Raw genomic sequence first — 14,427 nt, 5'->3', positions numbered from 1 at the left:
GATCTAGTTTTGTATCGTAGGGAAGAAGTTATTGTTGGAGATATTTTTGTATAATTGGAAAATAATTACAATAGTCGATTTACTCAGGCGAGTTACTTAAATCAACATTTGAAAACACTTTCTGAGACTTAAGTAAAGGAAACATTGTAATTTGAACAGATGTAGATACTTAAAAAAAGTACATATTATTGTAGTGCCAACTTTGAATTATGCACAGTCTTTTTGTGATATCAAAATTTTATGAATCAGATGTAGGTATATATGATATAATCTTGAATGGAAATTTATGATAATTTATTTGCTGATTTGTTACCTACACAAGTGACGTTTTGACATTAACATTCCAAAAATTGAATTATTTTGTTTGTGAATTCTGCTGGAAACCTGGAGAAATGGACAGGTCCTACTTATACACACAGAGGAGATGTGAGTTATTTGTTAGTGACAGTAAGGTAGATGAAGTATTAGTTATATCAAGTCTGTTACAGTTCTACTATCAAGTTGTTAAACAGTTCTGTAATGTCTTCTTACATACAGAGAGATTGTTTCAGAATGTGGTACTCTGCATGGTTGCAGTTTGGTTTGCACAGCATGTGTTACGTGTACAAGACTGTAGTTTGGTGTGTACATCATAATGTTAGGTATCCATAGTCAAACTAAGTAGCTAGGGTATTATTTAATGTTGTTGTTCTTGTTGGTTTAGGCCCCTTAACTGATTCCAAATAAATACCTTTGCCAAAACTAAACTAACTACGGTAAACATATAATCAATTCACCAATATTTGCTGAGTACAGCCGTGTCTGGGACATTCAGTCAATCCCATCATATCCCACCATATCCCACCAATTGCACCATACATTCTGGGTATCCATGCAATTAAGTTACCAGTCGTTATGAACAATTTTTGTCTTTTGTTTAAAGTTGTAAAATGTAAGAGTTTTGTCAAGTTATTTTGTTACCATGACATTGTTTTGTAGCCTACAAGTTTGAAGCATAACATTTTCAGTTTCCTTTTTGATCACTTTTCTGAATAGGATAAAGAGTGATAATTTAGATCTACAGTGTACATACTTACATTCCTTATTTTAATGGAAAACTTTGCCAACTTAGAGCATGTAACAATCCTGTACAACTGTATATATATATAATGTACATTAATTTTGTCCGTCCGTTTCATTCTCCCTCCATGATTCTCCTCATCTTTCACCATGCCATACTGTACTTTGTATAAACAGTGACATTCGTTTTCCTGGATGGAAATAGTTCTCTTATTTATTTGATGTTGTCACTGAATGAAAGAAGTACTTGTGGTTGTCTTGGCTGTATTTCAGACATTCCATATTTCTATAAATGTAATTTTAGACTCATGTAAACAGAGTGATTTGTACAGCGTGTTGCAGGTTAACTACGCAGAAACTAATATTAGGAAACTGCATATGTTATATTAAGGTAGTAAGATTGAATGAATACAGTTTCTTGCAACATTTTGTCTAAATAAATGAACTAACATGTCACTGTGCAGACATCGAATGCAGACATCAAAACATTGGTGTCTGCATGTCTGCATCTAGTTGCAGTACGTTTATTTCATTCAGACTTATTGGCATCTGCTTATTTGTATCAAACAACACCAGTGAACAGAAACCTGCAATGTGCTGTATTTGAATATTTTATCCTGAGAAATTTAGACTAAAGAGACAATGATTTCCAGGTGATTTTTTTTTATTTACACAGAAAATTTAGCAAAGCATACAACAATGAATGAGATGTAAATATAAATTAACAAGTGAACATATCTGTAAATTATTGACTACTTTATGAATCAAAGCAAATACAAGATGGAAAGAGAAATAAATGAAAACTGAATCAAACTATTCTTTGGTTTATTTTGTCTGCACTCATTGACATACCCCGTGTACATATACAGGCTATAACTGTACACCTTAGCACAGACAAGGAATTTCCTTGTCTGTGCTCCAACATCGATAATTTACAATGCAAGTGTTGTCAAGAACTGTATGTACAAGCATTTTACTAGTATTGGCCTAGCTTTCAACAAACCTGCATCCACAACTAGTTATGATGTATCATTCATATAACTAAGATCATAGTATGACTCTTAAAAACATATGATTTGAAGTGAGGAACATTTATCTTGCATTCATCACTTTTATCCCATCACTATAGAAATGTACCCAACACTAACAGAATCGTTGCTAGTTGTTTTTGTGACTCCCTCAGTTTTTACCAAGGAACGACTCCAAGCATCTGCATAAAACTAGATTCTATACAAAGGTATGTAGGCCTTAACAATTCCAGCCGAGTGAAGTACTGTTATAAGATGTAATCCGAGGATATAATTTACTGGAAACTATATTAAAATGGTGTTATAATTCTATTTCTAGCGGAAATACTTGTTTTAAATTTACATTTTTTAAATCTTACTCTTTGTTACCAACAACTAACTGGCTTACACTCATTGCCAAGTTTTACATCAGCTTTTATGAACACCTTATCAAATATTTATACGGACACAGTGCCAAACAGTTAACATTTAGTAAGTACTCTGAGATTAACTGTTGTGTAATATTGCAACGTGACAATGAACTTTGTGAGGCATGTAGTCCCCCTTCATCTGATATCAGGAAATACAATGCTATTTCAATTATTTCTTAAAGGAGAAAAGAATGTGCAATAACACAATAGTTTACATCACAATATTTTTTTAAATATTGAAAAAAAACGAACATCCGATGACGTGATAACTTACATAAATACTGTGTCATGGCAACAAGTGACGTGAGCGAAGTCTTGTCACATTCTAGAGATCTAAATAGTATACTGCAGAGAGACGATTTATAGTAAGTTTACTTGTAAATAACGCATTCCTTTCAATTTTAAGTATCTCCAGTCACAAGAACTGTTATTGGGTAAAGACGTAAGTACATACAATCATTAAGCTTACAAAAATCCAGGAAAGAGAGAGTACATGGGTAAAGGTGGTTAAGACACGGACAAAATGGAAATATTACCTTTAAAATTTGCATATTACGAAAACTAAGTATACCTATTAATTGTAATAATGAATGTATAAGTAGTGAAATTGTACATATTAGTGTCACTGGTAGGTCAGGACAATTCTGATGACTCTATTGACATTGGCAGGTGATATCGGTAACATTGGATGACGCGTCACGTACGTACGTGTTGTCTATCAGAAGTAAATATGGTACAATTCACATACCTAGAAAACCAGCACTGTTTGTCATTCCACGTCTTGTCCTGAAAACTTCAGTACATTTGCGAAGGGAACAATTGAGACTTTAGTCCAATCCTCAGACACGTTGGAAATGCAGCTTTATTCACGTGGTTACAAATACACGTATATTTAAATTATGTGTAAACACCCAAGAACAGATGATAACATTGTTAAAATTCAAATGACGTCTACATGTTTTGATTGGCTATTCAAACTCCTAAATTATCATCTTTGATGCGGAAACTTAAAATTCAAATTAACTTCATCATACTCGCAATTTGATTGACTACAGCATGTTTCTATCAGTGTTGACGATATCCTCCTTAAAATCACACTCAGGTTACAGTTTACTTTAAGCTAAAGTCTTTCGTAGCTGCATATCAATGCAGTCACGTGAGAAATGCAAACCAATAGGCTTCTGTTATCCGTTTTTCTAACCACTGGCATTTTAATTCGTGCTTTATAACCTATCAGGAATACAGGTTGAGTCCCTGGGCCTAAGGCGTTTCATAGGCCACCGGGACAAATTCGTCTTCATGGCTTCATGCTGCACTTCCCATAGAACGGGACAGCATGGAATCCATGCTAATTTTAGGGCATCCTATATATTTGCTGTAGATTTAGACAGCATGAAACCCATGCTAAGTTAACAGCATCATATCTAGAACAGGGCAGCGTGGAAAACACCCTACTTGCAATAAACCGGGACACAGTCTGCACATAGATTGTACAATATAACTCATTCGTTCAATTTGAAATTGACAATGATGTTGATCTAGATAGATACATCAACTTGTGTATTCAGTTCGGCTATCTAGGGTCTTACTTTAATAGTCAGGGCACGACTCAATATAGTTTATCACTTACACAGCTAATGGATTGCATCCCGGCTAGCTCTGACAAAATCAAGAAAAAAAGGGTAAAAACAACGAAAAGTACTAAATTTGTCATGTGTTAAACTAAAATTATCATAAGTCAATTATTACTCTTGCTACAGCCGTTAGGTTTTATTCTCTATGCAGTTGGAAATATTAATAAGAACTTTGAGTGCTTTGATGATGCGAGTCGAGTCGTATCAAAGCGAAAATCAGGCGTTCATTAATCTCGGGCGATTGTGGTAATTATCTAAATCACTTCATTGAGAAAAAAAATATTATAAGTCTACAACATTATGTATCCTGGACTATTTACGAGAGAGAGCACCTTACACTATTGTAAATATAGAATTTAGTGTGTGAATACATCACAATAACAAGTTTGTAATGGATGAAATATAAAGCAGTTTGGTGAAAATAGCTACCTAAATATTACTATTATAATACAGTAAAAGTTCATGTATAATTGTAGACAGTTCACTTTACCATTTGTGTTAAGTACGTGCTTTAGATTCAAACATTACAAGAGTATATCGCCGACATTTTATAAACCCGTACAGAGAGAAACACAAGGAAAAACCTATACATAGATTGTACAATTGTGAGCTGAAGGTTGGTTTCGTATAATGCATATCATCGAAATGTAGTGTTAAAAGGATTTTACGTGGGTATGTGGTATGAATGTAACTGAAATTCTATGCCAATATTAAAGGGGTTTCTATATACGATTGGACAACATCATATCGTGTACCTCACAGTCTTGTTTGTAAGGTACAAGCACATACAAGTAACACACTTGTCTGCGGTACAAGTAAGGTATGAGGTTATTCTACGTTGTCTAAAATCCGCCATTGACGCAAATTTCGCATATAGCCTTATTCTCTACAGAGATACAATAACACCTTTTATATTAACTCAACATCATGATCTGATCCATACTACATACAAATAGCGATTTTCAGCTCAAAAGAGACTGTGACAGGTTATAAAGCCTGTGAAACCGTGGACATACGTTTGCAATTCATGAACATATCCTTTATAAGGCTTCTTTTTTGATGAGTTTCCTGGGTTGTAAAGCTTACATCGTAATGACAGGTCACTATATACGTCGTTGTATATTCTGAGACACACAATCTTCACTTAAAGTCAATGTGTATAATTAATACACCAAGTCTTGCAGTTCAGTATTCTCATCACAATGGTTGCCATGGTGATTACAGAGGACCTGTACTAAGACCGCAGTGCTGTAAACAACAGAATAGAGAAAAACACATTTTATACATTTAAAAATAGTCATTAAATTCACTGTATTGAGTCACACTATATGACGTCTTTCTAAAATGTAAATTGATGTTTTCTTAACATTTATCATTCTAAACCTTGTTATGTATGATTGCACTCAGTTTACAATGACTAATTTATCGATATGGAAGGAACTACATATACATTACTCTAGGGACAATTGGCGAGTCTCCTAGTGAATTCTAACTATAGCTGTGTAAAAATACATTCCATTTAAAAGACGATAAAATCCTGCAAACCCCATTTTTAAAGCTTATCTTGTGATAGTTAGCTTTTCATTCAGTTCAATTATTTACATATTATTTTATTCAGTTCATCTAAAGGAAATTCAAAGGGCAGATCACTACTAGATATGGAGACAGTATATAATCAATATCTTAGAAATACGTTTATGATCACGACAATTTCAAAATCTTTATTTTCTAATATCTGTCATAACGGTGGGGGGGGGGGTACGAGTGTCAATTTCGTGGAAGTTAAGTGAAAGTCGCGTATGGTATTCAGAATTGATAACGTGGTCAAAATTTGCATAACATGTTTACAGTGAATGGGTTTCCATAGATACGTACTGATTCTCCGTCATAGAGTGGATTACTAAACGACAGTAGACTAGTATGCAAGTGAAAGCTTCCTCTTCTCCTGCAGAAAAAAAAGAAAAAAAAAAGAGAATGACGTGTACATGAAGTAAGTCATATCGTAAAGGGCCTTTGTGTTGCCATTGAGCCAGTGGTATATAATTGTGAGCGCCTTGAGCTCTTAGGAGGAAAGGTGCGTTATAAATTCACATAATATTATCATTATTATTACGTCATAAATTGATATTATATTATATCGTCACAATGATTTCTGTGCTATTCTTATACATGGTTATATGATAGTGCAAATATAGGCCAATCTTGGTACAAAACGGACAGTTACGTCACATGATGGTGTGCAAATATAGGCCAATCTTGGTACAAAACGGACAGTTACGTCACATGATGGTGTGCAAATATAGCCAATCATGGTACAAAAATTGAAAATGGTGTCATGTCAACAGATTTTTAAAATGATCATTGACTGAGTAGAGATCAAATTGGAACAGACTGGTTTCTGATCCCATCATCCTCTTCTCTAAGGGCTTCGGTAATGAGGCCTACCGAAGAGAATGATGGGACTGGAAACCAGTCTACGATAACCAATTATTAATTCAGCCTGACTCGGTTTATCAAAAATAGTATGATTTTACTATTTACAGGATTATAATTATAAATTATTGTAATTATTTAAATATCTTTTTGAAAATGTTCAGTTCTAACAAATAAGACTTACAACTTGAGTGATAAATGAAAAATGTCCAAATGTTTCTTATTTGTTTTCAGTTTACTTTTTATTATTTTCATTTCACAAAATTAAGTCAAAAACTCCTGTTGTCAAAATTGCTGTTGCTCAGCAAAAGTCTATATATCGGTCTCTTTGTCTGTCTGTCTGTCTGTCTGTCTGTCTGTCTGTCTGTCTGTCTGTCTGTCTGTCTGTCTGTCTGTCTGTCTGTCTGTCTGTCTGTCTGTCTGTCTGTCTGTCTGTCTGTCTGTCTTTGTATCTATCCATTTCCCGATAAAAATATCGATGTTTTTTTTTCTTAGAGAATCTACATGATTGATGTTGACAATGAACTTACTTTGCTCTATAGAAGTAGACTCCAATAAGTAAACACGTGATAAGAGTAACTGGTACTAGTACACCTATCACAATATATACAATTCTAGAAACACTGTCACGTGGCTGGTTGGGATAATTGGTCGGGTTGTCACTGTCAGATACTATTTTACTGTCTTCATCTTTAGAAAAAAACGAACAAAGAATTTCAGAATCAGTAAAACATACAAAAACAAAATACAGGGGGGAGTATATTCATGAATAATGCTACTGTACACATAAAGAGCTACAGACCCTGGACCCTGGGTGACCTCCAGGGCCTGGTAAAGTTAAACACCAAACTACGAAATTATAAGCAACACATGAGGCTTTGGAACTTTCATTGTACCGAACCAGGGGATGGATGTTAATGTAGCTTGAGTTCGTTTAAGATTGATAAAGAAAGAGTGGCAGACACACCCAGGCTAATGATTTACAAACTAAGCTAAGGTAAGCTATAGTAAATTAAGTAATTTTTCAGTTACTTTGTAAATTCATTGTTGAATCATTATCAAAGGCTTTCCAAATATTGTCGTACAAATCAAACTGTTCCATATTATCCGTACCATTCTATCGAATATTGGGTTAAGGAAAAGACTGAGAAGAAAGCACTCTGAAACAGACATTGCTATTAGACGGCATATCATTACGACAGAAACACCCACTCAAGTGAAAACTAACAGATTGAGAATACTGTGTTTTTACTTCAGACGATATTACTTTATTTCTTATTTCCTGGAGTGACATTATTACTAATCGCTAATCACTATATTTGACTCATTATATGGTATTGTCACACCAAATCAGGACTTTCATTTGTTGAAAAGATTGATGGAAATTACAAGGGTTCTTCATGCTACGTGCGTGCTAAGGATTTTACAAATAAACGTGTTCGCGTGTCTAGCAGGTGTTCCCAAGGTGACGGTTCTAATAAGTCGGTGTTATTGCAGAAAAACAACTTTCATCGTTTTGAAAAAATCCCCCGACTATTGCCTGCTATGACGTCACACACAATGACTGGTAGCGTTCTATTAATTAATGAGTGAAATATACAAAGATCAAATTAAATATAAAATAATCAAACTATTTTCAAAAGTAAGTACATTTCATAATCACGACGTATTGTTCATAGTTGACAAAATACGAGAGGCCATGAACCAGAAGACGTCGACCGTGTATATGTTTTATTGTTCCCTTGGTAACAATGAATCGAAAATATGTCATACCCAAGGGGTTACTAGATGATTGCATAAATGTGAACTCCAAGGCCTGTAAACGGTAAAAGGAATCGTAAATAACACTACAATGAAACTTAGACCACTGAGAATAAAGGTAGAAGCGTTGCCAACCAAATTTATCAATTAATTGATGTTTGCATAAACGAATTAAGCTGATATAGTTTGATCTTTTGATTAAAAAGTGTTACTTCTTTATTGACTTTTCATTGGAAACACCAGATTCCAAAGCCAACTAAACATATGCATAATAAATCACAACAAGAAAACGTCAAACAGAACATGATTTTCTAAATTAAAGGTATACAATGGATCTATCAAAGTCATGCCGTGAAGGCATCTATCTTACACTAATGTAATTTATCGCTGATAGTGGTCTATTTATTAAAGTTAAAGTGTATATTCTCCACGGTTGAAATATGAGACCACCTCGCTATGAAAACTAATGGTTTATTCGACTGGGAGATTTCTAAAGATGCAACTGGAAAGTTTGAAACTGTGTGGTTTTTTTAGATATGAAATTGTACACCTGGCATCACCTGTGGGTAAACGTATAGCTGTACACATAACATTGTGCAATATATCCAATCACATTGATATTTGTGTCTCTACCCTAAAATCAGCACCCCAATGAATCACGAGTACAACTTATTACTTCACTACCTAAGATGAAATTGACTTTCTCTAATTTACATATAATGTCTAATTATTGACATTAGTAATTTTAAGTGAACATTTTGTTGGTTGTCTAGTTATCAAATTTACACCACAGTCACACTTAGTGCAGCAAATTTACACATTATTTTAAGGAACCCCCCCCCCCCCAGTAAAAATTCTTTTGTATTCCCGAATGATACCATCTAGTCTTTGATATCGTTTACATCGTACGACCAGAAACAATGTGATCTTAAACATGCATTCTTACCTGGCCGCACGTGAAAATTACCGAACTCCCTTCCTGTCATGTGACCCGAGTAGAGATATCCAGGCTGATTGACACTTACAGTGCCATGCATTGACCACGTGACCGGGTCAAATCGTGGATCTGGAGCATTGACCTCGTCAGGTCGAAATGTCAAAGTTGAGGACTGGTTTAGGTATTGACCTGTATGAAAAGATGGGTTTCAACCCGTTAGTGACCTAATGTACGTACGAAGTGTGAGAAGAACGAGTTGCAAAGGGAGCTATTGGACTGTGCTCTCTTGTGACTTCCCTAAAGAGGCGTTGGGAAGAGAAGAGAGGACGGAGATATGAGGAGGGGAGGGGAGAGGGGAGTAGAGGAGAGGAGGGGAGAGGGGAGGAGAGGATAGGAGGTGCCGGGAGGGGAGGGGAGGGGAGAGAAGAAAAGAGAGGAGAGGGTAGGGGAGAGTAGAGTAAACGTAGAGTAGGGGAGAGGAGAGGAGAGGAGAGGAGAGGAGAGGAGAAGAAAAGAAAATAGAGGGGAGGATGGGAGAGGAGGAGAGTACTGAGAGCGGGACCAGCGGAGGCATGGATTTCAAAGTCCAAACATATTCGTAAGTACGTTTATCATGAAATATATGTTGACACCGTGAACATATTTTTGATATAACACAGTAGAAATAGAGAACACACGCAATACTAGTGGTGTTTTTAAATAATAACTTTATACAATATCATATACATGTATATGTCTACTGTAATAAGAAGACTCATCCACTGGTGCATAAAACAGTACACTGAATGATAGGAGAGTACGTCTGTGAGATTAATGATACAATTGTTACAGTTGGAATCGTGATGATATCCACAGGGCACGTAAAGCATGACTGAGTCAAACCCATTAGAAACACCGAACATTTTTGGCGAGATAATCCATATACTAGAGTTGTTTATCTCTTACCTGACATTGTTATCCTAACCTTTCCGTCATTGATTCGGGCCGATATCACGGCGTTGTCGTGGTTACTGATCACATCCATGTAAAATGGCACTTCCTCTTCTGCGTACATATAAACACCGATCCATTTCTGTCCGGGTATAAAGACTGTTTTGATATCAACTGTAATGTTTCAAAGGGGAGAGAATTATTTATAAAGTATATAACATTTCAATATCGATAAAATTAGAGAGATAGGTGGACGGAGGGACAGACAGACAGACACAGACAGACAGACAGACAGACAGACAGACAGACAGGCAGGCAGAAAGACAGAGACAGACAGACAGACAGACAGACAGACAGACAGACAGACAGACAGACAGACAGACAGACAGACAGACAGACAGATAGGCAGGCAGGCAGACAGGCAGGCAGAAAGACATAGGCAGGCAGGCAGACAGGCAGGCAGAAAGACACGTACACTTTGATTAATATTGGTATTTCGTAAACAGCTAGGAAGAGTAAAATTAATAGGAAATGCACAATTTGTTAGAATTACTTTTTAAGTTTCTGTAATCAAGTCAGGATTCAAAATATTGTATATCGTAATGACAATTGAAAGTTATCCATGTGTCATTACAATGCATGGGTGTATAGAGGGTGATATCGATCTTCTTTACTCTAGACGGATGTCATATATTCAGACACAGACATAATAAAAACCAGGGCTTTTTATACAGCACTGTAGTATTCACATAGGTGATACAGAAACTGTACCGAGTACACTTGGCTTTTTTTCGAAATGAATCAAAGACATGCAAATGAATAAATACCCAAATACATCAATAAGTCGGTTAAAAAAATACGTGATGATTGTGGCGATCATTTGACTCACTAATTTATCGAGAGCTTATCGACGACTTGTCCGTCCCATCCATCAGTCACATTGCACAAGTCGGCCACGAAATCAACACATCAGAAACACTTGTGATTGCCTTAGATACATTATATACAGGTCTGACAAATTTAATTTTTGTATGTGGCATTGGCCATCATACAATCGAGTACTTTGGCCACCGTGACTTTCGAAAGTATTATTTCTGAAACAAAAGAGCTATGGGATAACTTACTTTTATGAGTGATGTTTTGCGGTGTTTTGTTTGAAATTGTGGATGACGGAACAATTGACGGGGTTGTCGTTATAGCTTCGGATGTTGAGGCCATCGATTCTATCGTTGGTTTGAGACTGGTAGAAGGTTGACCGGATGTGATCCTACTTTCTGTCGTTATTACAACAGTAGCCCGTTCCGTTGGCGTTCTCACAGGTACCAGGGTCGTTGGCGATTTAGAGCGTACGGTTGTTGAACGTGGTGTTGCCGATATTGTTGTTTGTTGATCGGTTGTCAATTTCGCTAGTGTCGATGAATTTTCCGTTGTCGAAGTACGTGGATACGTCGTGACAGTCATGGTTGTGGTTGCCGCTTGTGTACTTCTTGGTGACGGTGAATGTGAAAGTGTTGCCAACAATGTTGCTGTTGTTGTTGATGATGATGATGATGATGATGATGATGATGATGATGATGATGATGATGATGATGATGATGATGATGATGATGACGACGACGGTGGTGGTGGTGGTGGTGGTGGAGATGATGGTGGTGGGGGTGGTGGTGATGATGGTGATAGTGATGATGATGATGATGATGATGATGATGATGATGATGATGATGATGATGATGGTGATGATGACGACGACGACGACGCTGATTGCGGTGTTGGTTGTTGTGTTGGATTCTGTGATTCCGGACCGTTGGACTTGAACGGTGACGATGTGCTTGTCGTCTCTTCTGATATTCCACTCTGTATGGAGTCTGACTGGGGAGTTGTTTTATTCAACGTCGTTCTTAAATTCCCAGTCGATGTTGTCGTTTGTAAGGTACTTTCGTAAGTATCTGTGGTCGTTCTGTGGTTGGCGGACGCCTTAGTTTGTGTATAGGGCGAAGAAGAGCGTGTTGGCAGTGCAGTTGACAGGGACCGTGTCGTTATTGGAGTTGACAGGGAGTGTCTTGTTCGTGACACGTGAGGCATTTGGGACGTTTCTGTCAATGGTTCTTGAGTTGTTGATTTCAGCGACGTTATATTATCCGTTTTCGTAGTCACGGTACCAGCAACTGTTGTTCTATTGCTTTGCTTGGGCGTTTGCAACATCGCCGTTGGCAACACAGGTCGTCTTGTAGTAGTCGTTTCTTCCGAAGTACTTGAAACATTTCTAGTACCTGACAAGCTAGTCGAGTTTTGTGTAAAAACATTTCCATCGCCGCTTGATTCAGTCGATGTTTGACTCAAATCAACGAATTTATCAGCTGTAGATGTCTGAGTATTCTCTGTCGCTGAACTGTGACTCGTTACTATGGCAACAGATGACGTAATGGATGTCACCGGTTCCTCAGTTGTTGTTGTGTTCCCTGCAAATAAATAAAAACGTATAGAGTGTACAGAAATACGAAATCTACAAACAATAAAGGAATGTATATTTCAAACAAAGCGTTCGCACAACTATATGTATGTTTGCACAGAGCAACGATTCCTTGCCCATGGCAACAGCTGTACATGTCAGATACATGTCTATTTCTTGGTCGTCATATCCGTTCTGACATTCTAGTAATCTAAAAAGCACTCATTTTGTCAACGATTTTAGGCGTCAACTTCCACATCCTGTCTTTGTTATTTATACCGTATAAAATGTCCATATTTTCCGTTGTACAGTGCCCAACGATCGACAACTGACAAATCGAAGGCTAAGGTTACATCTACTCATTGAAATTAAAAGCACAGTCTCGTTTCTTTCTGTATTTCAAGATGTATCGATCTCTCCAGCGTTTCTGTTGTCTGTGAAATACAAGCGTTTAGATTCTATGGTACAACATTTTTTAAACACGTCAAACCACCAATATTCGGTATTTTCGTCCTAAAGGCTATATAAATGCAAGTTCAAAGTCACATGATCATACTCATATTCATCAAATTTTCATTAAAAAGTCGATGTTGCCAAAATGTATGTAAATCCGGGCAATAAGCTTGTTATTTGTGATTTTTCGCCTGAAAATTAAAAATTAAAAGTGAAAATGCTGAGCACAGGAACTGTTTTCGTGAGCAACGTAGTACTGTGTATATCGTAGTGATAAAAGTGAATCGATTGATGGTGGTTGTTTGTGTATAGACTATTGCATGCACGCAACGTTGCGAAATACACGTTTAGATGTGAAAAAGAACTTACCTGTATAGGAGACCACAGAGATTACGAACAAAGAAATCTCGAATGTCACAAAAAGATACATTGTTAACGTGATATTGACTCTGTAAATGTATCAGTGGTGTGCTCACATTGTCATCAGTGACGAAAGCGAAAGCGTCTTGCGATATTTTCGTCCTGCCGCGATGGCGGCCATTTTGAAATACATGAATAATGAATACCTTTATGAATATTGTAAATTTTGCTTGATCAGGGACAGTGACCCCGTGGTGACCTCTACATCGTGAATAAATAATGAATCTGTCGTGTACAGCATAAAAAAGCGTACATCTTTGTAATGTATTATAAAACAGACCGTTATCATATCTAAATGTATCTTCTCAGGCATTGTCGACTCATTGTAGCTGAAACACTGATGAAGCGAATCTTTGTTGTCTCATTTTTACGGCATTTTATTTCTGATAACACATTGGAAAATATGTACGGATATTTAACGTCTACGTGTTTCTAGTTTATAACGCGACACAATTGACTAATTTTTATTGTCAAAGTTGAAACCATGGACACATTAGAAGGTGATTATCTTCTAAAATGAGTTAACTCTACTAAATAGACAATTTATTATTCGTGTAATTTGTCATGCGTCACATTGTCTAACAAAATAACGTCCCGTTATCAGAAGCTTTTATGAAACATCGCTCACTTAATTGTTTTTCTCCCGCGGTGCTATCTAGTTCTCTCATGTTGTCTATCCACAATTGAACTAAGTGCATTTCATCTGGGCATTTCACTCTCTTCGCTAACTTTCAGCTCTCTGCTAACGATCAGACAATATTAAACATATGTCTAGATTCAGATAAATGTGATAATAATAAATTCTTATCTTGTCACACTTACTCACACACGCACACGCACACGCACAGACACACACAGAGACACAGAAACATACACATACATAGACACAGAATATGTAGTGTACATATATATA

At 36.5% G+C, this 14,427-nt stretch overlaps 1 protein-coding gene across 1 annotated transcript; it reads right to left on the bottom strand.

Moving 5' to 3' along the window:
- Positions 1-4,674: 4,674 nt before the first annotated feature.
- On the bottom strand, positions 4,675-11,695 carry LOC144438241 (CUB and sushi domain-containing protein 1-like). Its single transcript, XM_078127287.1, has 6 exons — positions 11,317-11,695; positions 10,208-10,366; positions 9,272-9,451; positions 7,095-7,254; positions 6,007-6,076; positions 4,675-5,379 (listed from the first exon to the last, which is right to left on the bottom strand). The coding sequence occupies exons 1-6, from the start codon at positions 11,651-11,653 to the stop codon at positions 5,350-5,352; spliced, it is 936 nt and encodes a 311-aa protein (XP_077983413.1). The 5' UTR covers positions 11,654-11,695; the 3' UTR covers positions 4,675-5,349.
- Between the last annotated feature and the right edge of the window lie 2,732 nt (positions 11,696-14,427).

Source organism: Glandiceps talaboti, chromosome 7 (genome assembly GCF_964340395.1).
Source record: "Glandiceps talaboti chromosome 7, keGlaTala1.1, whole genome shotgun sequence".
Taxonomy (NCBI): Eukaryota; Metazoa; Hemichordata; class Enteropneusta; family Spengelidae; genus Glandiceps; species Glandiceps talaboti.
This window is presented reverse-complemented; position numbering and strand designations above follow the sequence as displayed.

Excerpts from the sequence above, each read along its gene's own strand:
- LOC144438241 (XM_078127287.1), bottom strand. The coding sequence starts at position 11,653 with ATGACTGTCACGACGTATCCACGTACTTCGACAACGGAAAATTCATCG. Across the intron at positions 6,077-7,094 it reads GTCTACTTCTATAGAGCAAA|GAGAAGAGGAAGCTTTCACT; the intron begins GTAAGTTCATTG and ends TTTTTTCTGCAG. Across the intron at positions 5,380-6,006 it reads CACTCTATGACGGAGAATCA|CACTGCGGTCTTAGTACAGG; the intron begins GTACGTATCTAT and ends TGTTGTTTACAG.